We start from the raw sequence: 25,043 nt of genomic DNA on the forward strand, positions 1-25,043 counted from the left end.
GGAAATCGCCGGGAGTATAGCTGACCGAACAGCTCCATTAACCCTCGCCGGGAACCCACCCTTGCCCGCTTACCCTCGAGGGCTCCCGTGGCGATTCCAGCTCCCCAGACGCGGGGCTGCGGAGGGCAGCAGCGCGGAAGCGCTGGGCGCGAGGAATCTGTAGTGTCCGCGCGTCCGTCTGTACCCCCAAGCCCGGGCTCGGCAGGCTGGGGAATCCAGGGGGCCACAGAGGAGACGGCGCCGACCGGGGGCTCTGCAGAGACCGGGGTGCCCCGGAGGGAGTGATGGTGGTGGAGAGGAGGCGGTGGCCGAGGGGGAGGAGGTGGGGAAAGAGGAGGAGGGAGAACTGGAGGAGGAGAAGGAGGAAGAGGAGGAGGAGGAGAAAAAGCGAAGGAAGAGGAGGAGGCGAAAGAGGAGGAGAAGAAGCCGCTGCGGCGCCGCGGGAGCGAGTGAGCTGGGGGCGCGGGGCGACGGCGCCGAGAGGCCGGGCGGCCCGGCGGGCGCAGGAGGCACTGCCGCGGCAACGGCGGCGACTCCGTTCCACTCTCGGCCCGGATCCAGGCCTCCGGGTTCCCAGGCGCTCGCCTCCCTCTGACGCACTTTAAAGAGTCTCCCCCCTTCCACCTCAGGGCGAGTAATAGCGACCAATCATCAAGCCATTTACCAGGCTTCGGAGGAAGCTGTTTATGTGATCCCCGCACTAATTAGGCTCATGAACTAACAAATCGTTTGCACAACTTGTGAAGAAGCGAACACTTCCATGGATTGTCCTTGGACTTAGGGCGCCCTGCCCGCCTTTTGCAGAAGAGAGAAAACTTTTTTTTGCCTCCCCCGAGAAACTACCCCCCCCACTCCGCCTCTAACTTCGACCCCCCCCCCACGCCATCTCGCCAAAAAAAAAAAAAAAAAAAAATTACCCCAATCCACGCCTGCAAATTCTTCTGGAAGGATTTCTCCCCCTCTCTCCAGGTTGGGCGCGTTTGGTGCAAGATTCTCGGGATCCTCGGCGTTGCCTCTCCCTCCCCCTCCCCCCTCCTTTCCTTTTTCCTTTCCTTTCCTTTCTTTCTCCCTTTCCTCCCCCCACCCCCACCCCCACCCAACAAGTCCCCAATTCTCGTCCGTTCTCGCCGCGGGCAGCGGGCAGCGGGCGGCGGAGGCAGCGCGCCGCGGTCGCCGGGAGCCGGGAGCCCCGGGCGCCCGCTCCTTGGCGCAGCATGTTCCAGCCGGCGCCCAAGCGCTGCTTCACCATCGAGTCGCTGGTGGCCAAGGACAGTCCCCTGCCCGCCTCGCGCTCCGAGGATCCCATCCGTCCCGCGGCGCTCAGCTACGCCAACTCCAGCCCCATAAACCCGTTCCTCAACGGCTTCCACTCGGCCGCCGCCGCCGCTGCCGCCGGCAGGGGCGTCTACTCCAACCCGGACTTGGTGTTCGCCGAGGCGGTCTCGCACCCGCCCAACCCGGCCGTGCCAGTGCACCCGGTGCCGCCGCCGCACGCCTTGGCCGCCCACCCCCTGCCCTCCTCGCACTCGCCACACCCCCTCTTCGCCTCGCAGCAGCGGGACCCGTCCACCTTCTACCCCTGGCTCATCCATCGCTATCGATATCTGGGCCACCGCTTCCAAGGTACGTGCCACGTCGCGGGGCCGCGGAGCGCTGCATCCTGCGCTGCCCTCGGCCTGCTCCGGGTGGGCGCCCGGCGAGGCCTGGATGGAGGTTTTTCCGGCTCGACCGCCCGCTCGCTGCGTCTGGAAACTGGGCGGCGAGGAGTCGGGCTTGGTGTTGGTCCCCAGTCTCCGAGCTGCGGCCAGTTTGGGGGCTGGCCTGCGGCCGCTTGACCCTTTAAGGAGGGACGCAGAGGAGTTGCCTCCGAATGCTCTCAAGGCGGGCTGTCTTAGCCTGCTCCGAGTGCTGGCCACCGAGGAATCCATGGCCCGCGGGGTGCCCAGGCTCTCCGTCTCCTGGGCTATGCTCTCGCCACCCTGGCTCCGAGGGGCGCAGGCAAGGGCCGGCCCCAGGTTCGCCTTCCACTACGTGTTCGCCACCCACTCCGCGCCCCTGTCTCCTAGACCTGCGACGTCTCGGTCTCTGACCCTCTTCTGGCAGCGAAGAGACCCTTACGCCCCCGGAGCAAAGTCTGGGGGGGTTGTTTGATCCTGCTTATTTCGGAGGCTGGGGAGGGGCGGGAACCCGCGCGGGTAGGAACCTCTCCGAGGCTCGGCACTCTCGCGGTGACCTGTTCAATTCCGGAGCCGAGCCGCCACGGCGGGAAAGCAGGTTCGGACTGATTTTTGTTTTTGTTTTTCTTTTAAAAGAAATGAACCGGGTCGGAAGATGGGCTAGAGGAAATCTGTTTGGGTGTTTTCCTTTCTTGCTGTTTTTTTTTGGATTTTTTTTTTTCTCTGGGTGGAGGGTAGGAGGAAAGTTAAAACTCCGGTAAACGGGACAAGTAATTAGTTTGGCGATCCGAGCGGGGAAAAGACCTACCTCCGGAGGCAGCCGATCAATACTCGGCGGCTTGTCCATTTGTTAACCCTTTGCATTCCTGCCAGCGCCTAAAGTCGGGTAGACGCCCCCCCCTTCCTTAATTTCAAAAACCAAACCAAACAAAAACAACGTTTTACCCTTATTCCCAGACCGAATTTGCCTCCATCCCCCCGAACTGTCGGTTTGTTTTTCTTTGGGTTTTTGGTGAATCGATTTCCCACCCCAGTGAGTGGACCTGAAACTGGCTCTGCTTGCAAAGTTTAGGGCTCCCTTTCCTCATTTTCCAGCAGCCACGGTCTTGGTCCTCACACCAGACTCGGAGTAGCTGGGATCTTCGGGGGCCGCGAACAGTCCTAAAAGGTGCCCGCGGCTCCGTACCCCCCCGGGTTACGATGCCTTCGCTCGCGTCTCCTAGTTCTCCGGAGCAGGGCAGCGGGGAAGCCGGGACCTCGGGGAGGCAGCGGCAGCAGAAACCCTGCGCACCCGCCGGAGAGATTTCTCTGAAGCCCGGGCTGCAACGACACGCCCGGCCTCTGCGCTTTTCCGGAGGATAAAGACTTTGAAAATACGTACCGGAGAAAACTTTAGATAGCGGCTCATCACCTCTCCGCCCCTCATCCCCGGGGGCAAACTTTTCTCCGAGATGAGAAAAAAAAGAAAGCCGTTTCTTTGGGTCCAGGGCGCCAATCCCCGGATCCGGCCTTGCTGCCCCCTCCTCGATCCCCGGGTGCCCGGCGCGGAGGTGGTGAGGCCCGCGGCGCCTGGGGGTCTGCAAAGCCCGCCTAGGACAACTGCTGGGTGGCAGCCGCTCAGGTCCGGGCCCAGCGGACAGGGCCAGGCGGCTGGACCGGCGTTCCCTTCGCGCGTCTGGAGGGGCCCGGCCCCCTCTGGGCCAAGCCGCACCGGGTACGTCCGCGAAGGCCTTGAGCTCGCTGCCAGGTCAGCCCGGCTCCGGAGAAGCGCGCGGCCCGGGTTAGGACGGCCACCTCTAACAGGACTTCTGCTGTGTTCCCCGCAGGGAACGACGCAAGCCCGGAGAGCTTCCTTTTGCACAACGCCCTGGCCCGAAAGCCGAAGCGGATCCGCACCGCCTTTTCCCCGTCCCAGCTTCTGAGGCTGGAACACGCCTTCGAGAAGAATCACTACGTGGTGGGCGCCGAGAGGAAGCAGTTGGCGCACAGCCTCAGCCTCACGGAAACTCAGGTGAGCGGGCCCTGGCGCGGCCACCGCATCCCCGATCCCTGGACAGAGGGCCTTCCGCCAATAGGCCGGGAGTTACTCCCACGCCCTGGGCTCAAGATGTGTAAGTTTTGAGGGGCTCTTGGTTTCCTTGGGCTCCAGCACCGGACTGTCGGAGCCGACCCGGTGGAGGTTCCGAGGAGTGAGGGGGACCGGCTGAGTTGCTTTTTCTGTAGGGCCGGGCTGGACTCGCAGCTCCTGGGTGAGACACCTCTGCACTTTTGATGAGACTTTCGGTGCGAGTCTGCGGGCACGGCTGGAGCCAGGAAGAGGTGTAGGAGCGTTTGGGGCTCGAGGCTGGGAAGAGAGGGCTGGGAGTGGGTTAAGAGCGAGGTCCGTGCTGCCAGAGGCTCACGGCTCACACGGACAGCTCCCAGTTACTCCCCTTGAGGGGACAGGAGAGTCAGGCCATCGAGCCAGGCATCCTGGGTGCGTCCCTAAATCGGAGAAACTGAGCCAGGAGGCTGCGGAGAGGGGCTGCCTCAGGGGGTAGACCCTTGCTGCGCAACAGGGTCCCCCGGCGGGCCAGGCTCCGGCCTGCCCCGGGGTTGGGGAGGTGGTTTCGGGCTACAGTAGGCGCCACTGTACGCGGAGCCGCAGGGCGGGGTCAAAGTTCCCGGCAAACAGTAACATTTTCGGGCAGATTAAGTTGTAACACTTTTCCCGGGAGGCGCAAAGAGGTCGAGGCTTTTGTTTTAAAACGTTCCCCCAGACAAAACCGAAGAGGGCCTCGCGGGTTGGTGCGGGGCCCGGCACAAGGCGCGCCCGGCTGATTTCTCCTGGATAGCCGAGGCGGCGGTGGTCTTTGTCCGCCTCGCTGCCCACGCTGCCTGGAGTCTTTGTGTGCGTGTCAAGCCCCGAGCGCACCGACGCGCGCCTTGGGCGAGCGCCGGGGAGAAATGAATCGTCCTCCCCCTCAATTAGCAAACTCAAAGCAAATTAAACTCAGCCTTGTTCCAGCTCAGCTTTTTCATGGGAACACTTTGGGGGACTGGGGGCATTCGGGGAGAGCAAGCCGGGACCTGGGCCTGCCGACTCAAAGGAGAAAGCCCAGCGGACTTCAGGGGCCTGGGGGTACTGCCAGCAGAGTGGGGACAGACCCGGGGCCGTGGAAGGTGCAGTCAACACCATTTTCCTCACCTCTCCCTCGCTGCTGAGAAGCTTGGGCAGTGCCACTGTCTGGTCTGGTCAGTGTATAGGGACCCATCACCAATCTCCCCCAGGGACCGGTGCAACCCAGTCCCACATAAGTGCTCCCCAGACTACTAGCTGCCCTCTGGGGAGGCCAGGCCGCCAGCCCCGCCCTGGTGGGAAGTGATGCGATGGGGTGGGAGTTTGGCCCTGGCCTGCCCTGGAGCTGGTCAAGAAGAGGACAGAGGGGGCTCTTCCCTTATCTTTCTCGGTTTTCCTTTTACTTCCCCTCTATCCCACGGTCTTGCGGAAGCTTTCACTTTAGAGCCTCTTTTCCGAGCTGAAAAGATTCAGCTGGGTTAGTCCCCAGGGCTCTGTACCCCCACCGTCCCCCCTGGTTTTCCCCCTAAACCCCCACCCCCGACTGTCTGCCACAACCGCTCCTGCTCACCTGCAAGAGTCCTGGGCACAGAGGAGGAAGCGCAGGCAAATCCTGACTGCCTACCCCAGGGCCCAGGCCTTGCAGAGGAGGCACTATATTTAGACAGTGGCTGCGGAAACCGGCAGAAAATAGAAAGCACATTGGGCCCAGCAGCGGGAATCAACTGTTTGCGGCACTGGTTAGGTAGAGAGAGTCAGGGACCTATTAATTTTCCTTTACTTATTATTTTATAAGGGCTTCCCAATGTTTGGCAGGCTTTTGCACTCAAAGGGGATGTGGGTGTCCTGAGTTGGCTGAAGCTAAAAGGGGCACCGAGCACGCGGAGCCGGCGGGGCCAGGGGAAAGGTTTCACCAGGAGGGCTCAGAAGGGCCGGGATCAGGCTTCCCCGGGCCCGGCAACAGGAGCTCTGTTCCCCAAGGGAAGGCTGTAGCGGGGTGTGGGTGCCGGTTAACAGGATGCGCGGCCCGGGACACTGGACTTTTGTAGTCTCAGCCCAGGGTCTGGCCAGGCAATAGAGGAGGAGGTAGGAGGGCGCTGTGCAGGAATACTAACGCGCCCTCTCTGCCTCTCCTGCAGGTAAAAGTATGGTTTCAGAACCGCAGGACGAAGTTCAAAAGGCAGAAGCTGGAGGAAGAAGGCTCAGATTCGCAACAAAAGAAAAAAGGGACGCACCATATTAACCGGTGGAGGATCGCCACAAAGCAGGCGAGTCCCGAGGAAATAGATGTGACCTCAGACGATTAAAAACACAGACAGAACCCCACCGAAACGGACATCACAGAGCAAAACAGAGACAGGGAGAGGAGGGGAAGACGAAAAAAAAAAAAAAAAAGAAAACAAAAACCCTACAAAACAAAAACAACCGCACACACACATTCACGGAGAAGGGGACAGGGAGTCAGAGAGAGGAGCCGCGGCGCGACGTAGACGGGCGGCAGAACCAGGGTCCTCATCCGAGGCCGCGCCTCGATGGCAGAAGACGGGAGGCTCCTTGATGAACACGCTACCCTTGTCTAAAGAGGCAGCTGAGTGAGTGAGTGAGGCAGAAAGAGAGAGAGAGAGAGGTCCTAAGGTGGCAAAGCCGAAGGCGCTCTGACAAGGGGAGCTGTCAGTCAAACGCCAAACCAGCGAGACAAGATGATTGGCAGGTATTCCGTTTATCGCAGTCCGATTTTTTTTTTTAAAATGATGATGATAATGGTGATGATAAAAGAAAAAAAAAAAAACCCAACCAGGCACAGGACTTTTAAATTTTGCCCTTCGAAGTGTTTTTTTCCCCCAAATCTTTAAAAATAATGAGTAATAATCGAGATTCCATATCCAGCCCCATCCCACACCTGTTCAAAAACTTGAATTGCATGTAGCAGTTGTTGGGCGAATGGTGTCTAAAGACAGAAAATGAATTGTAATTTTCTTTTCCTTTTAAAAACAGGTTCTGTGTGTTTTTATTTTGATTTTTTTTTCAAGAAACGTGCAGTCTGTAAACACTTTTTGATACCTTCTGATGTCAAAGTGATTGTGAAAGCTAAATGAGGTAGGCTCAGCAATAGTGGTCCTCTTTCAGAGAAATGGGGAACAGGATGGGGGGCTGGGGGTGGAGGGGGAGGGTGCCCATAAGAGGAGTCAGAACTTGTTCTGGGAAAAGAAACAACAAAAAATCTAAATTCTATTTCTTGGACATTCCCTTTCCTAACATGCCGAGGCTTAAAACCACGAAGTAAACTTCTCCTTTTAGTCATTGAAGATATTGGCTGAGTTCAACCATTTGCCGTAAAGGCCATTCCAAACTTTAAATCTATATATTGCAAAAACTGAAGGACTGTAGTTAGCGGGGATGATGTTAAGTGTGGCCAAGGACACTGCGGCAAGTTTTCAAGCACTGAGTTTCTATTTCAAGATCATAGACTTACTAAAGAGAGTGACAAATGCTTCCTTAATGTCTTCTATACCAGAATGTAAATATTTTTGTGTTTTGTGTTAATTTGTTAGAATTCTAACACACTATATACTTCCAAGAAGTATGTCAATGTCAATATTTTGTCAATAAAGATTTATCAATATGCCCTCAGAGTAGTCGTCTTGGGAAATTGAAGTGATTTTTTTTTTAAAGCATCTTTTTAATTTGAGTGTGGTCCTTCCCCAACTAGGCTCAAGAAGCACAGGCTCACCACCCACAAAAGGGCCAGACTGATGGATTCTTGGGCATTTTAAAGAGAGAAGAGGGTGGAAAAGGGAGAGGATTAGGAAAACTTAAGTCCTTCAGAAAAGAGATGGAAGAAAAGTTTTCCATCCAGACCTTTGCCCATTGCACGGCCTAAAGAAGGAGTTTAATTTGAATTTCAGGTTAAACATGCTTACTGCTCTTAACCTCTAGTTATTTAAAAAAAAAAAAAACAAAAACTAGACATGTAGCTATGCACTGAAGAATATTCCCCTAGGATTAGGGAAAACACTTAGCAGAATCAGAATCCTAGTATGTTTAAAATGTGTTTCTGACCTCAAACCCCTGAAATATGTCTCTTCTCCCTCTCTTTTTCTTCCTCCTTCTCTTCCTTCCTTCTCTCCTCCCTCCCTCTCTTCTTTACTTCCTCTCTCCAGCCCCAATCTGCTAAAGGTGATGAGATGAGCCCAAGGGCCTCAGCAGCCTTATAAGGCAAGCATTCTGAGAAACCTTCAACTCTCAATTTTAACAGTAAAGAAAAAGTTGTAACCAGTCTTGGAGGAAACTTAGCTCCCCCCACCTCCTTCCCCCTTCTGGGGGTACGAGGTTGTTTTTGCATGCTTCATTTGCTTCTTATCCTGATAGGCTGCATTAATCAGTTTTATTTCCATTGATAGAGAAACCTCGTCTGTTCTGTTCGAGCTACAAAGCGTCCTGCGAGCTTTTGTGAAAGTGCAAATCAGTTTAAGCAATTATCATACCAGGAATATGAAGGGGAAAGAGGAGGCCTTGCCCAGTGGTCTCCTTTAATCTCTTAATCCACGGATCCAGGGGGGCTGCCTGGACATAATTTAGGACAATCTCCCCACCCTTTACACTGTGATAAGGCCAAGTTACAATGCAGGGCAAAAATACAAGCTTTGTTAACATCCTGCCTTGAAAAGTTAAGATTAGACATTCTGTGCACGTGTGGGGACTATAGGGCACTATGGAAATTTTTCTTTCTTTTTTTTCCCCTCCCTTCCTCTCTTCTAAAGTAGATTTCATTCTTGGTCTCTCTCTCTCTTTTTTTCCCCTTTTATCTCTGCCTTTCTCACCCCCTTTCTCCCTCTCTGTTTCTCTGGAGAACTCTGGCTGTTTGTAGGGGCATTTCCACACAGACTTCCTGGAAAGGTGTGGGTGGACTGGCGGAGACTCGGCTCTGAGGATGCTGGGCCAGAAGGGGCTAATTCAGAAGAGGGGTGTGCTTCAGGAGACGGGGACAGGTGCTGCCCTGTGTATCCTGGGGACTCAGTCGGGGATTCCAGCCACTTGGACAGTGGGACTCTGGCCAATAGCTGTCTTCTGTGCTTCGCAGTCCCTGCTGCAGCACCTCCGCACCTCTTTCTTTTAAACAAGTTACCTTTCCCTTCGACCCACTTCCTCAAGCCCAGAACGCCTCAAATACGGAGCACAGACCTGTTAAAATTCAGACTAGCCTTTCCTGAAGAAAATTTCCCATCTTGACAAAAGGCTTATTTCTGCAAGAAGCCTATACTTTTTTTTTTTAAGTACCAGAAAAGGGGGAGCGTGATGAAGATTTATTATTATTATTTTTTTGGTAAATGTCCTATGTAGTGTAACTGCAATAAAATCATCAGAGAATACTATTAGCTTTGAAAAAAAAAAAACTAAAAGCTTTATTACAAACCAAGCTTTGAAAATAGGGGGGATTAGGCGGCTGAAAGGGTCCCACAATGGTAAGAAGAAAAGGTTTCATGCTAATGAGGTTAATGCCCTTTGTATCTCGGGCCTCCACATCTTCATTACGCGCTATCTCCGGCTGCACGGAGCGGCTCAGAGAGCCGCAATCCACTCCAACGCCCCCCTTCCCGGCCCAAAGAAGGATTTGATAGCAGCTCTGTTCAAACTAGATAATTATATCTTTTCAAGTCGGAATTAAGATAAAGAAAGTGAAGCAGAGGCGGCTCGCCTTGATCCACTGCAAACAAATTTGGCGCACTTTCGAGTCCTTCCCCCGCCTCAAAAAGGCTGGACAGTCAGCTTATTAGCCGCTCGTTTGCTTTATTAATTCATCTATTTAAAGTGGCAGGATTAGAGGGTCTAATGTGGACGCGGGCTGCCGTGGCGCCGAGGAATATAAATATTTGCGAGATGCCATCCCACGATGACTATCTGGGCGCGGGGCGCGGGGCAGGGTGCGGGGCGCGTGTGCTGTGCGGCTGCGTCCCCGTGTCCCCGTCGCAGTGCGCGCGTGCTGGGCTGGAGCCCCTTGGGGAGGGGAGCGTGGGAGCTGTGTGCTGCAGGTCTGTGTCCTCCCTCGCGGTTCATGGGTACCAGGCCTAGATAACCCTGGCAGGGCTCAGTGGGCATCCAGGGTCAGGTTCGGCTTTTCTCCCTACACCTGGAGCTGCACGCATGTTGCCTTGAGTCCTGCCTGTTATCCCGGATGGCAATGTAGGTTACACGTCTGATCGATGACCCGCTCTCTTGTCAATTGTGTGCGTTCACCTGAGCTGAGTGGGTTTAGGGAGCCGAGAGGCATGGGTTCTCCGTTAATATTTCCCCAAGAGTCAAACGGAATGTACAAGGCAAGGGTGCCCAACCTCATTCTCCTTCCTGCGAGGTACAGAGGAGCTCGGCGCGCGTTTCTCATTTGGGGTCCAGTTCCTCAGGGCGGCAAAGGGCCTGGTAGGCGCAAGCAGAGGTTTGGGGCGGGAGGGCGGTGGTTGCGTTCAAGGCATCAAAAACTCATGAGATAAAAGCCTGGGACCTCCGGACTGTTATCCCCTTCTGCCTCTTGTTTTGCGTGTCCGGTACCCCCGGCTCGCTCCAGCTCTGTTTCTGGCAGCCAAGCGCAGCCGGAGCGGGAGCTTTGGCGGCGGCCCGGAACCTGCCGGGCCACTTTTGTGCTAGGGGCGGATTGTGGCAGGCAGAGAGCCGCGCCAAGCGGGCCCGGCAGAAAGGGGGCTCGGGCCTGCGCGCGGCCTTGGAAACCTCGGCTCCTCCCCGTCCCCGCCTCGAGTCGCAGGAAACAAAGTCTCGGACGCGCAGGCCCATTGGGGCGGGGGCGGGGGTGGGGAGGAACTCTGGCGGGTCGGAGGCCTGGCCCGGGGCCCCGCGCCGCCGTTGGGGGGATCTGGGCTGGGCTCCCTGCTTGTGGGCAGTTGCAAGTCGGAATAAGGGTGGGGACGTGAGTTAGGGCGGGAGGCTGCGCTTGTGACTTTGTAGAGGTTGAGTGTATGAGTTAGGTCTGTAAAACAGTTGTGCTTGTGTGTCTGAGCCAGGAGTGAAGTCAGGGTGTGTAGGTGCTAATTGTGCTAACTGCGTGAGTTAAGAGGCCGGAGAGGCCAGTGCTGTGTGTGTAGATCTGAGTGTGTCAAGGTGGCCAGCTTTCCTTGTGCGTCCAGATTGTATGGAGTTCGGACAGGAAGGTGTAGAAACACAGTTTTGGGTGGATTCGTGTGCTAGCGTCGAGTGGCCGTGAGCCCCGCGATAGCTGTGGATCTCGGAGGATGGGAATGACCTCGGTGTGTGTGGCTCGCGGGAACATTTCTCCGTGTTTGGGTGGCGTCCCGGGTGATGGCGGCACTTGTGTGTTGCGGGATCTAGACATGCATGTCTAGTGAGAAGGCTCGGGTTTGGTTATTGTGTCCGCAGCGCACCACTCGCCCCGAAGTTTGGCAAACAGCTGGGGGTTTTTTGGTAACTGAGCATTTTTCCAGGCAGGCCTTTCTTATTCTGGCAATCAGCGTTTGGTTTACGTGGGTGCCGCCTCCGGGCAGCGGCAGGCCGGGCGGGAGAGGGGCCTGCCGCGTTTGGCGGGCGGCGGTGCCCCAAGGCCGAGTTGAGGGGCCGCGGGCGCGCCAGGTCCGCAGCTCCGCTCCCGCGCCGGCCGCTCGGCCGCCGCCTTCACGTCCCCCAACCCGTCCCTCGGCGAGCGGGAAGTGGGAGTTTTGAGAACCCGCTGACCCCAACCGTGACCCCGCTCTGGGAGGTGGCTTCTCCTGGCGCGACCCAAGACTCCGGGAAACCCGAGGCAGTGCCACGCTTGAAAGCGAAATGTCCATTCATCAGCAGAGCCCCGGCGTCTAATTGGCCTTTTGTTCGTTAGTGCCTGTTGCCCCGCAGGGGGTTGGGGGAACTTGGGAGGGCCTCGCCGGGACTGCAAGTAGGGGTGCCTGGCGCTCCGGGCTGGGGTCCGCGTAGGGCAAAGGCGCGTCGCACTCCTCGGAGGGGGCGCCAGAGCGCGCCAAAGATCACGCCCACGTGCGAGGATGCTCGGCTGGAGGCAGGGTCTCCGAGAGCCCCCGCGGGATCCTCCGAGCTGCTGGAGACCCACGGACTCGTCTCTGCTCCCATCTCCACCTGCATGCAGACTTAGTCTCCACGTCTTTTCTCCGCGCCTTCGGGTTTTCAGTCCTGCCTTCCTGCCTTTCCTAAGTTCCCAGCGCAGGCACTGGCTTTGGGACTGAGTTGGGCTCACGCCCAGCCGTTCTTCCTGCTTCTTTCGCCCTGCTCTAGCCGCCTGCCATCGAGCGGCTCTGGGTCCCCCTTCTAGGCACCAAGCTGGCACTATCGTCCCGCCTGCACCCAGTTTCACTGGGGTGAAGGGATTGAGAGAATATATTTTTGCCCGCCAAGGAGGTGGGAATTGACCAACTGTTAGGCGATCAGATAGCGGAGGAAGACCGGGTCTCCACCACTGCAAATTCTACCTGGCTCTAAATCAAGCCTGACCTTCCCTCTCCCTGTCTCCCACCCAGTGGACCAATCAAGCCTCCCTGGTCCCCCCTCTAACCCACATCTACTGCACACCGCCATAGAGTCCTACAGAGAGCGCAGGGGCAAGGTCTCCTCTACCACCATAAGCCCAGAGACCCAGACACACCTGATGCGCCAGGGAGGTGCCTGGAATGGGGATGGGGTCGCGTTTGGAAAATGATCCAGGGCCCCCAACCCACGCCTCTCCTCTTTCCCGGGCGAGGACCTGCTTTGCCCGGCAGTGGTCTGGCTGCCCGGCTCCTGGTCTCAGCCCGGCCCCAGGCCGCCCCTGCCCCCAGCTAGCTCTAGGTCCTATATATAGCGCGGGTCTCCACAGCCCTAGGCTGGACCCTGACGTCAGGAAGAACTTGATCTTGCCTGCTTCGCTCCTGCTTCTGAAACTGATCCTTGAAATGAGAGAACAGACTCTACACAATTCCCATGGCCTTGACATAAGGTACAGCGATAAATATACACCACTAATGAGCAATTACCATATAATCACCTTCCAATTAGCTCGCATAATGATGAATTAAACATTCTAGCAGGCGGGATTAGGTTTCTTACTTTGTATATTATTTACGAAGGCTATAGCTTCTGCAAAGAACCAAATATCAAATTAGATGGGGAATTTTCACTTGGGGGTAATTATGCATTCAGGCCAGCGGCTGTATTCTGGTCACTTGTCAAATGAGGCCTCCTGCAAGGTACTGACCAGTTCGTTTGGGCGTTTGTTTCCTCCGTTTCCTCTTGTTCTCTTTAGGCTGCAATTGCCTTTCCTTTTCCTTTAACCTCCCTGGCCAGAGGGTGGGAGGCTAGTTGGGTGGAGGAAGTGTCGCTTGGGACGGGGAGGCGGGGTTTGGGGAGGGAGGTCCGTCTCGCACCTAGGATGCGGCTCAGGCGTCCAGGCCCTCTCAGCGCAGGTCTCCTGGGCCCTGCCGGCTCTGGCTCCAGCTCCTTTCCTCCGCGGCCGGGAAGGACGACCCCGGGCGCACCCCGGGAGCCATCCGAGCGCTCGGAGAACAGACGCTCCGGCAGGGCGCTACTGCTGGCGCGGGGCCAGGGCGGCGGCCCTCCCCGCCCCGCCCCACCTTCACGGCCCGGCTTGCTGCTGTATCCTCCTCGGGTTCTCCCCTAGGCCCCTCGGGGCCTCCATGAGGTCTATTCGCCCCTTTACCCTCGTCCGCACCCCAGTGACAGGGAGGGAAAGAGGGTGTGTGGGGAGGAATATCGAAACAAACAACAAACCTCCATCCGCCCAGAGCCACCTCTCTTGTTCGGAAATGAATTTTGGCAAGAGATTAGCTCCTAATCTGATCTAACGCTGCTGACATTTGGGAAGAAGATGAAAATGGCAGCTCAATTTCATTCAGAAAAGGGGTCACTTCGCGGGGCCTCGCTGTGCTCCCCAGAGAACGTGGGTACCCCTCCTCCCTCTCCCCTTAACGAGAGGAGCTGGTCTGAAGCTGGGTGGGGGCAGGGAGGCGTCCAGAACTGCCCACCCCCAGCCCTGGGCTTAACCCTGCCCTGTCCCGGCTTGAAAAGTGAGGCTGTAGGGAGGGTGTAGGCTGAGGCATCGTCTTCAGTCCTTCACCCCTCACCTTCTCCTTGTCTTCAGAGCATCGTACTTAAGGATTGGCCGGGGAGGCGGGGTGTCCTAGGCCCCTGTCCAGAACTTTTTAGGCTGGAGAACCCATGGGAAATAACATTTCAGGCCTCATCAGCGTTGACGCGGTTAGTCAGGTGTCCCAAGACCTTTTCTTGTGCTTCCTAGGCAGGTAAACATGCATTTAGGAGAAAGAATGTTGGACCTTGCACTCCCGTTGGGTCCTAGACCTGCCTTATTTAGAAATCATGGATCTGACTTAGCCTCTCCCAATTTGGTTCAAAGAGAAGTCTGAGAGGTGGGAGCTAGGACTTTCTGTAGGCAGAGGCCACCCCCATACCACCCTCATGTTCTTGGCCACCCAAGGGCGTCATCATGCCTAACTTCTCCCCCCAGCTGAAACTGTGTGACCAATGGCCTTATCCTGGTTCCAGGCAAGGGGGACAGGTGAAGTGACTTTTGGGGGGCACTTGCCTTATCACTGGATCTTGAGGCAGGATTCCTGTCCACCCCGACCCTTCTAAGGTCCTCTGTGTGGGGTGCAGGAACTGGAATGGCGGCTGAGGGCATCACCTTCAGCCTGGGCGAAGGACAAGCAGAAAGATCTGTGCCTGGGCCCCTGGGAGTGAGTCTGGTAAGGAAGGGATTTTGTGCCTGAGGATGGCCGTGCACCTTGCATGTGATACACAAGTAGGTGTATATGGATGTGGCTTGCACAGCATGTAACCTGAGCATGTGGACACATACACAGATGTGTAAGTGTGCACATGGCCTTGGGGTGAAAGGGCTGTTGGAGCACATACAAAACTTAGGAAAAGGCACTCCTTCTGGGTGGTTGGTTCCCTGTGACTTGAAGAGTGAAATATGGGCTGGATTGCAATGAACAACCCCTACTCCTCTGCTGCCCCCAGACCACTTATGCCATACCCAGCCTGTATGCCATACACTCTGGCTCTGGTGGGGATTTTGTGTGTTGGGTGTGACATTTTATTTATTTTTGTCTGTGCTGGGTCTTCATCGCTTTGCCGGGGCTTTCTCTAGTTGCGGCAAGTGGGGGCTTCTCACTGTTTGTTGTGGTGTTCAGGCTGCTCATTTCTGTGGCTTCTTGTGTGAAGCATGGGCTCTGGGGCTCAGGCTTCAGTAGTTGTGGTACATGGACTTACTTGCTCTGAACCTATGAGATCTTCCTGGATCAGGGATCAAACCCATGTCCCCTGCCTTGGCAGGCAGATTCTTATCCACTGCACCACCAGGGAAGTCCCTGGGTGTGATATTATTGAAGGTGTCTTTATGATTGAGACTCAACTTTGAGCCAAGCTGTGTCTCCTTCACTGGCTGGGGACTGCCCCCTTCTCAGTGTGGAGGTTTGGGGTGTACCAGCCACCTCTGTCTGCCACAACGACATTCCTAAACATTACGTAAAAGGCTCGTAACCGCAGGTGCCTTTGCACTTGTAAGTGAGGCTCAGGAACAGAGTGCCCACATAGGGATGAATGAGTGGACGCAAACAGTTGTTTGAGTTTGTGGGAGAAGGCTGCAAGCCTGTGTATGTGTGTGTAGCAGTGGTGAGGATAGGTGCATGAAAATCCTTTATTAATAGGACTTTCTTTGAGTGCTGGAGAATGTCCTGTCTCCTTGGAATTTACCTGGTGACGTGACAGTTGTTTGAAGCATTGCCTGCCTCCATGCTCCTTCCCTCCAGTTATGAAAAAATACAAGCTCGAACAGTAGTAAAGTGAATTATTTAATTTATACATCCCCCATCATCAACAATTACGTGATGAGTTGAATTGTGTACTCAAATTCATGTACCGAAGTTCTATACCCTAGGATCTCTGAATGTGACCTTATTTGAAGACAGGGTCTTTATAGAGGCAATCAAGTTAAAATGAGGTCATTAGGGTGGGTCCTAATCCATTATACCTGGTGTTCTTCTAAAAAGAGGAAGTTCGGGCCCTGATGCACAGAGAAAAGCTAATGTGAAGACCTGGAGAGTAGGCAGTCATCTCCAAGCCAAGGCAAGAGAGGCTGGAGCAGATCCTTCCTTCAGACTTTTAGAAGGAACCATTCCTGCAGACACCTTGATCTTGGTCTTCCAGCCTTCAGAACTGTGAGAAAATAAAATTCTGTTTTTTCAACCACCCAGGGCGTGATACTTTGTTTCAGAAGCCCTAGCAAATGAATACAAATGATGAATCAAGGTCACTTTTGCTGCATCTGTCATTCTGGACACTCTATCTTTCACTAGTGACAATTTTAGGATGTACTTTAAACAGGATTCTTTTAGAAGCTTAATCACAATACCATGACTCCTTAATTATTCTCCTCTCTATGAGGTGATGGGCTGATTTGTGAGTAGACAGGGGTCTGGATGTAACTCGTGGCCTGGGGTGCGAACTCCCCTCGAGTATAGTGAAGAACAGCCCATCTGAGACCCAGGGCAGGTCCATCTATAAATGCTGGTGCCCTCCTCCCATTTGGAGGATTTCCTTTCCAAAAAGTCTGTGTGTCTGTGTTGAAGGGTAAAGTAGGTGTCTTCCCTTTCCTTAGTGGGGACCGTGGATCTTGATGTTGCTGATCTGACCAGAGTACAAACTGTAGCAGGAACTGAGGAGACTCAGAGGGAGCTTTGCTCCCTTATCTGGGGTCTAGCTGCCTGCAGTCATGAACCTGCTTCCCTTGGGTGCCGGCATCTCTGGCCACTACTTACCCTGCCATGCCCTTGCATGGAGTGCCCATGGGGATCAGCAGGGGTCCCCAGGACAGAGGGGCAGAACCCGAGCAGTGCTCCTTTCACTCTTTAGTATCACCTCTGCAGCTGGGGAGGGACCCACCAGGAGCAGCAGCCCAGGAGGGTCTTCCTCGTTGCTCTCTGAACAGTTCCAGGTGGACCTTTCTGAGCTTCCTGGCACCCCGGTGGCTCCTAGGGAGCAACTGGGTCAGGGCTGCCTTCCTCTGGTTTGCTGGGGGCAGGGGTGGAAGCCACAGCCGTGGGGCTATGGCCACTTGGAGGGGAGCTGAGCCTGGTTCCCCATATGGCCCAGCTGTGGCTGCATTGCTAAGCAGTGTCCCTGGCAAGTAATTATACCTATGCCAGGTCAGTTGCACCCTAAGCAAATTAGGTGCTGATCCGAAGGTGTCATGAAGCAATGGTGAGTGCAGTTAGCCTTTCCTCTCTGGGCAGCAATTGCAGACAGAGAAGCCCATTCCAGCACCTGCTGGAAGCCCATTTCATTCCACGACCTGCCTTGTTCTAAGTCCAGGCAGAGAGACCTCAAGGCCAACTTCAGTTCAGTTAGTTCAGTTCAGTCGGTTCAGTTCAGTCACTCAGTCATGTCTGACTCTTTGCGATCCCATGGACTGCAGCAAGTCAAGCCTCCCTGTCCATCACCAACTCCCAGAGTTTACCCAAACTCATGTCCATTGAGTCCATGATGCCATCCAACCATGTCATCCTGTCATCCCCTTCTCCCACCTTCAGTCTTTCCCAGCATCAAGGTTTTTTTTAGGATTTCTAAATATTGGGGGAGAACCTTTGGATGTGTCTGGATGCTCAACATAATTAGCATTCTTTAGGAACAAAATACCCAATAAACCTACTATTGTTTCCTTAGTTATATGTCTTCAGATATAAAACAATCCCTTGATCTTGGTGATGTGCAGATTAATTATCCCAAACAGTTTCTTTTGAAAGTTGGGAAGCATGTGTCTTAACCTCCTTCTCCATTTCAAGAGAACCATCCTCTCGAGTTTCCTCCAAAGCCTTGTCACTAGAGGTGGGGGGAGAAATGGACACCTCTGGGCTGTGGTGGGGCCAGGCTGGTCAGTGGGCTTTTGCGGCCTTGCAGGCCTCAAGGAGGGCAGGCCCCCACAACTTTCCAGACTGGCCCGTCAGAGACTGACCTGCAGCCCCAGAGGCCTGGTGGGGGTGGCAGAGGGAATGCACGCAGGTGAGGATGGAACAGTGGTGTTTGTCCCGAGTCTCTGGACCTTCCAGTCAGGACGTCCCTGTGACTCGCTGAACATTCTTGCCCCACGGCCACCCCCAGGGGACCACCTCTCGCTTTCTCCCACCCTCTTTTGTGTGTGGAACCCTCCCAGTGGCCTCTGAGAAGCACGCCAAGGTCAGACAACAGCGGGTGCAAGGCCTGGCCTGAGGGGGTCCACAGGGCTGCAGCCAGGAAAAGAGCCTGGAGCTTTGTTAGGTGTGTGTGGATGACACCGTGGGTGCTGAGGGCAGAGGCCCCCCCAGAGAGCTCTATGTGTATATGTGTGTGGGAAGGCTGTGTATATGGATGTGCGTGTATACGGAGATACATGGGTATGTGGGTGTATATGGATGTATATGGGTATATATGTATATGGAGGTGTGCGGGTGTGTACATAGGTGTGTGTATATGGTATGTATGTGTGTGGGTGTCTGGGTGTGTATGTGCATTGGGGAAATGGAGCAAGGAGGGGGAGTTTTCCTGGGAGGGTTTCTTTTCCGTTCCTGGTCTCAGTCTTGGCTCACAAGAGCCTAAAATGCCTCCGTCTGTTCCCTTACTTGTCGTCACTAGGCCTTCCACCTCCAGGAAGTCCACCTGGATTTTCCAGCCAGCCCTCTCCCCATACAGACCCTGCTGTCATTTCCTCCTGCTGCCCCTGGTAGTTACCTCTCCCATCAGGTAAATCCATCTCTCCAGTGGGCTCCAAGAATGCATGTGGGAGCAGGGCTGCTCCTCGTCTTTCCTGCTGGCTCCTTGGTGCCCAGCTGTGGCCAGAACTGCTTGGTCCTTCCTCCTCTAGCCCTCCTGCTTCTCTCTCCTCCCAGCTCCCTCTCTCAGCCCCATTTTTGGTTTCTCCTTCTCTGTCATTTCTGCTTGTCTCCATGTGTCTGTCTTTCCTAATTCATTACAAAAAATATTTGAGGTGAATATAATTAAATTTAAGATATATATTGACACCGAAGCACCCATAGTGATGGCACCATTTGGCCACCTGATGCGAAGCGCTGACTCATTGGAAAAGACTGATGCTGGGAAAGATTGAAGGCAGGAGAAGGGGACAACAGAGGACTAGATGGTTGGATAGCATCTCCGACTCGATGGACATGAGTTTGAGCAAACTTCGGGGGATAGTGAAGGACAGGGAAGCCTGGTGTGCTGCAGTTCATGGGCTTGCAAAGAGTCAGACCCAACTTAGTGACTGAACAATAATAACAAGATACATATGAAATATAAACCAATTATAATGTAAAAAAAACAGTAAAAATTAACAGTGGGAAAACCATAAATTAAAAGAATCAAGATGGTGGGAGGCGGGGGTTGGGATTTGGAATGTGGATGTGTTACAGGAGCCTGTCATGGTTCTGTGACAGCAGTGATGGTGAGTGAGTGTGCTTTGTGCTGGGCTCAGACCTTTATGTGTCTGAGCTCATTTAATCCTCTCACTAGTAACCCCAGAGGTGGGGACTATACCCCCATTTGATAGATGAGGACACTGGCTCAGAATTCAGTCTCGTCCAAGGCCACAAGGCCAGTATATGACACAGCAGATGTTTGAGCTGAGGTGCTGTTTGGCTTCTGATAAGCCCCTCTGCATCTTGTACCAAAGAATGCCAGGCTCAGCCTGGGAAGGACAGAGCACTTGTTGGGGACAGCAGTGGTCAGGAGGGTCCTTGGGGAGCAGGATGCTGGGAAGGGTGGAGAGGAGGATCAGGGGGTCTTTCCACCCAGGAATGTCAAGCGGTGAGTGAGGAGTGATGGGGATGAAGGCTGGGTCAGTGCAGGGGCTTCTGGGGGTTAGGCAGTCAGATCCAGATTCTTGGAAGGAGGAGGCGGGGCGAAGTAGAAGCAGACCTAGCCAGAGGGTCCTCGGAGGTGAGATTCCACCTGCCAGGGCGGCCCAGGTAGCCTGGCTGCAGAAAGTAGAGGCCCTTATCAGCTCCCCTTTCTCCACAGCAGGAGGGGCCTCTTCCAGAAGAGGAAAAACAGCCTTGTGTTGGGGCACACCTGGCGGCCCCAGTGGACTGGGCATTGGGTTTCAGGAACACTCGATAACATGCCTGGGGCAGTTCCCCGGGGAGGGGTCTGTGTGCCCCTCTCCGCTCATATCCAGTCCCCTCTCCTGGCTGCTCACCAAAAGACTACTTACTTTCCTGAGAGCAGGTGAGCAATAGTACACGATGGTGTGGTGTCGGGGCCGCTGGGCAAACACTGCTGAATTAAGTGACTGAGCTGAGGTCTGAGGGGAAACAGGAGTAGCAGGCGTGGCGGGGTACACAGGGACGGGCCATTCAGGAGGAAAAAGGGGAAGGTGTCTCATCTCATGGGGCAAGTAGACAGGCAGGGCTTACAAGGTAGAAACAGGATCACTTCTTGCCACCCTTGTCTAGGGCATCAGTCTTGGAAAATATCTATGTGGTGAGTTTAAAAATCTTAGCTGAAATGAATGACTTGGGTGCAATGAGAAGTGGCTGGTAGATGCAGCTGCTCTTGTCTTGAAGGGAAAGGGTTCAGACCCTGGTGATTAAATGATGGCCCATTTTGGGACTTCGCTGATATACAGTGCTTAGGACTCTATGATTCCACTGTGGGGGACATGGGTTCGAGCCCTGGTCAGGGAACTGGGATTTCACATGCCCTGCAGTGCAGCCAAGAAAAGAAAAAAAAAAAAGAAAAAAGATATGGCCCATCTTAATGGATTTTCACTTGTGCTAGCTGTTCAGATTTCCGAAAAGCTGACTATGGTGGTGGTAGTTTAGTTGCTCAGTCGTGTCTGACTCTTTTGACCCCATGGACTGTAACCCACCAGGCTCCTGTGTCCATGGACTTCCCAGGCAAGAATACTAGAGTGAGTTGCTATTTCCTTCTCCAGAGGATGTTCCTGACCCAGGGATTGAACCCACATCTCCTGCATTGCAGCCAATCTCCTGCATTGGAGGTAGATGCTTTACTGATTGAGAGTTTCCCTGGTGGCTCAGACAGTAAAGAATCTGCCTGCAATGTGGAAGACTTGGGTTTGATCCCCGGGTTGGGAAGATACCCTGGAGAAAGAAATGGCAACCCACTCCAGTGTTCTTGTCTGGAGAATTCCATGGAGAGAGGAGCCTGGTGGTCTACAGTCCAAGGGGTTGCAAAGAGTCGGATACGACTGAGTGACTAACACTTCGCCTTTCTTTACTGACTGAGCCACAAACTGACTGTAGGACTCAGTTTATTTAGCATGAGGAAGCCTGTTTCCTACCATGGTTAAAGTGCATGTCTTGGCAACCTGTCCTAGAGGCCCCCAAGTCTGAGACGAATTGATCCAACAACCATGGACAGGCTACTCAGCAGCTGTGTGACCTGGGGTAAGCTTCTTGGCGTCAGTTTCTTCATCCACAAATGAGGGCAATAATAAGACTTATAACATGGGGTTGCCATGTAAATTAAATGAGAAGAGCATGCAGTAAGAACTCAATAAATGCTGCAATTATCTCTACAGTTGGGGAGCAAATGACTGCCCTTGAATTCTCAAGAATTCATCTTTCTCTTGACTGTATCCTGCTATCAGGATGTATAGATCTCAGAGATCTCAGGATCTCAGAATGCCTGGATCCTGGGAGTCATGTTGCCAAATTTAGCAAATAAAAATGCAGGATGTCCAAGTTTATGCTGTGGGACGAACCTGGGCTTGAACCAGAAGACCTGATTCCAGTTTCAGCTCTTTCTGATGGGCTGTCTGATTTGTGAAGAGGGAAAGAGCCCTTTCCCTCTCTGGGCTTCAGTGGTCTCACCTAGGCAGGACCCTCTCAGCCTGATAAGACTGTGACATACCTTGAGCATCATGTGTAGAATGGCCTCAGAAGGAGCCTCTGACCAGGCTCACAGGTGGGTTTGGCAGGAAGGGTCCTAAGCTTTAAAACTGGTGGGGAAGGCCATGGGAAAGTCTTTTCTTTTAGTATAATTCACCTAGACCTCTAGTGAGTCTTTCCCTGCCCTGTATGCTTTGTTCAGAGCTGGGTAGAGGCCCAGGCCCTGCACGGTTTTAAAGTTGCGCACACACAGAGCACCGTCCCAATGGGCATGGGGGCACACACATGCACACATGTCACATGCACACTCACACACACAGCTGCTTCCATGGTCTGTGCAGAAACCACACCCCTTGCTCCCACCCAGTGTGTCGTGTGGTTGGTGGTCTCAGAGTGCCTGGATCCTGGGAGTCATGTTGCCAAATTTAGCAAATAAAAATGCAGGATGTCCAAGTAAATTAGAAAGTAGAGCTCCAAAAGAGCTGACTTTTGTAATTTATTTAAACTTTTAGAACGTCCTGCCAGCCCTGACAGGGTGCAGCACACATTCAGCAAATACACCTTCTGGGGAATTCCCTGGCTGTCTAGTGGTTAGAACTTGGTGCTTCCACTTCAGGGGCCGCAGGTTTGATCCCTGGTCTGGGAACTAAGATCCCCAACGTGACTATATAAAAAAGGTACGTTCTATGTATACAAGATTCCTGGCAACCTGTCCTGGAGATCCCAAAAGTAAAATGGATTGGTCCAACAACTATGGGGAGCTTCCTGGCTTTGAGACAAGGAGTTCTGCTGGAAAAGGTCCAGGACAGGGCTTAGGGCTTTGCTGCGCCAGGGGACCTGGCCGCACCATCTCCTGAGAGCTGATGTCCCCCTCCTCTCTCACTGAGCAATGCCCTGCTCTCCGCTCACCTTTCCATCACCCTGTTGTTTGGGGGAGTGGCTGTGGGATACTGCTATTCCAGGGTGAAACTGACTTAGGGAAGTACCTTGTTGGGAAGAAGAGACAGTTGGAAGGACCCAACTCAGCCCCTCGCCCACCCCCAGCAGGGGCCTAGGCTAATGACAGCCCCTTTTCAAATTTGTTGTTCATCAGCCTGCTGAGTGGGCTGGGACCCTCCCTGTGTTGCAGTGATGAATGTTGCTGCAGAAACAGAAAAAAGCAAGAGAATGGTACCTCCTCCCAGAATTGGGACATGTCAGCATTTTGTGTCTGCCCTGCCTGACTGATGGAACTTGACATTTCGGGCTCATTAATGCAGGAGCCCCTTCAGTGAGCTGCTTGCCGTGGGGAGGTCACAGAGGTCCTTTCATTTTGGCTTCCAGAGGGAAGCTGTCTGGTAGGTAGGGCTGACCCTTGTCCCAAGGTGTCCCTTGCTGCTTGGCTGAAGCCCAACCAGGCTCTGTGTCCCCTTCTCCAGGGAGGAGGCCAGCCACTTCCCCCTGCATCTCCCAGGTCAAGACCCTTGATTGTTGGAGTGGGAAGAGATCTCAGCAAGTCCTACCTGACCATTGGTATGGGGGGAAATTGAGGTCCAGGGATTTGCTCAAAGTCACTGAGGGTCTCAGGAAAAGAGTGGCTGCAGAGAAGGGTGTGGGCTCAGGAGGCGGAAAGATGAGCCTTGAGCCTTACACTGTGACCTTGCATGGCACCTGCCCTCACGCCACAGAAAACACATGCAAAGTGACCATAGCTGAGCCTGGTGAAGACAGAGGGCTCTGCCACTGCTGGTTGTGACTGTCCTTAAGCCCAGATCTCCTGACTTATGGGGTGGCCTGTCAGTTCCAGGTGAGTCCTTTTCTCTACTTTGGTGAGTTGCCCAGCAGAAGTCATGCAGCAGCTCTGCTCCAGCTTTATCCTGTGGCCTGGAGTGAAATGGTGGAGACCAGGTCACTGGGAGGCAGGGCTCCAGCAGATGAGAAAACGCTGCTTGTGCATAGCAATACTGTCCTTATTATGCTTAGCTGGGCTCCAGAAAAACCCCAGCTGAATGAATGAATGATGGGAGGTTTGCTTGTTGATTTCTTAGAACCTAGGACCCCTCTGGAGATCGCTGAAAGTGCTTGAGTCTCCGAGCCAGAGGGCTTATTTTATTGTTTTACTGTTTATTCTACAGACTCAGTGGAAAGATGCAAGCAGTGTGTTGGCACATGGCAGGTGATTCCAAGGGACTTCCCTGGTGGTTCAGCGATAAAGAACCTGCCTGCAATGCTTGAGACACGGGAGACGTGGGTTCGATCCCTGGGTTGGGAAGATCCCCTGGAGAAAGGCATGACAACCCACTCGCGGTATTCTTGCCTGGAGAATCCCATGGACAGAGGAGCCTGGCGGGCTACAGTTCATAGGGTCGCAAAGAGGTGAACACGACTGAAGTGACTGAGCAGGCATGATTCTGAGATGGAAGCTGCACTGAGCTTTCCCCACCTCCATCTGCACAGACAGGCGAGTCCTCCCATCGTATCCCTCTCAAGCCTCTGGACAGGCAGGAGATGCACTCTCACTGTGCAGGTGAGGAACCTGAGGCCCCCCAGAGGGGAAGTAGATTTGTCCAAGTCGTCATCTCAAAACCAGGGCCTCAGGCCAAACCTCTGGGCTCCCAGGCCAGTCCTTGTACTGATGTGGTGCCTCTGGATGAAATTAAACCAGTCAGCAATTTCTCAGCCCTTCTCTTCACCTGCTCTGGGGGATCAGTTGCATTTTCCTCTTTCAAGGCGTAAGCAGCCCTTAGGTTGAGAGTGCATTGGGTTTCTGCCCCAGGGACCTGGGTCAGGCTTTAAGCATGGCTCCAGGAAAAGGGGAAGGGAGGGTCCCTCACCATAGGTTAGGGTATATGGGCAGGGGGCTGTGACCTTAGGTCGGGGGTCCTATTTAGGCTGGCTTCCAGGTGAGCTGTTTCCTCCTTTGGGCCTGTCTTGCAGCCCAGGCCGGACACACAGCGCTCCCCACCTGGCTTGGTGTCCTGGTGATGAGGATTTGATGAGCTGGCTGTGGAGAGCTCGGCCGCTGGGGCCATTCTCCCAGGCCTGGGGGATGCGTCTCTCCTCTGCTCAGGGCTCTTGAGTTTTGTGTTTCAGGCCAACCTGCTCCTCATGTATCTATTTGGAACCAGCAAGCCCCCGAGAGCATTTTATTGGGCTATTTTGAATGAAGAGTTTTAACAGCCTGCAGTGCAAACATAGAAGCCTTTAAGGAGAGAAAGAGTAAATGAAGCCAGCAAGGGGGAGAAAGGAGGAAATCCCTGCTGAGTTTTGGCTCAGGGCGTGATTGTGTTGGTGACAGGAGGCTGCCTCATCTAGGACAGGAATGATAGCTTACATCCCCGTGGCTTACAAAACACTCTGCCCTACGTAATTCTGTGTAAACCACACAACCACCTTGAGAGGCAGTGATTTGTTTTCCTTATTATCTGGATTTTACAGACAGTAGAACTGAAGCTCAGG

At 54.2% G+C, this 25,043-nt stretch overlaps 1 protein-coding gene across 3 annotated transcripts; it reads left to right on the forward strand.

Moving 5' to 3' along the window:
- The first annotated feature begins 731 nt into the window (after nucleotides 1-731).
- Nucleotides 732-7,367, forward strand: EMX2 (empty spiracles homeobox 2). 3 transcript variants are annotated; one of them, XM_086377564.1, is made up of 3 exons: nucleotides 732-1,623; nucleotides 3,503-3,687; nucleotides 5,874-7,367. In XM_086377564.1, the coding sequence occupies exons 1-3, from the start codon at nucleotides 1,215-1,217 to the stop codon at nucleotides 6,039-6,041; spliced, it is 762 nt and encodes a 253-aa protein (XP_086233690.1). In that variant the 5' UTR covers nucleotides 732-1,214; the 3' UTR covers nucleotides 6,042-7,367. The 3 variants fall into 3 exon arrangements, with proteins under 3 accessions (XP_086233690.1, XP_086233692.1, XP_086233691.1); XM_086377565.1 differs by lacking the exon at nucleotides 732-1,623 and adding an exon at nucleotides 2,295-3,390; XM_086377566.1 differs by lacking the exon at nucleotides 3,503-3,687.
- Nucleotides 7,368-25,043: the final 17,676 nt, after the last annotated feature.

Source organism: Bos grunniens, chromosome 26, assembly GCF_055505025.1.
Source record: "Bos grunniens cultivar Pamir isolate PY7600 chromosome 26, Bosgru_T2T1.0, whole genome shotgun sequence".
Classification (NCBI taxonomy): Eukaryota; Metazoa; Chordata; class Mammalia; order Artiodactyla; family Bovidae; genus Bos; species Bos grunniens.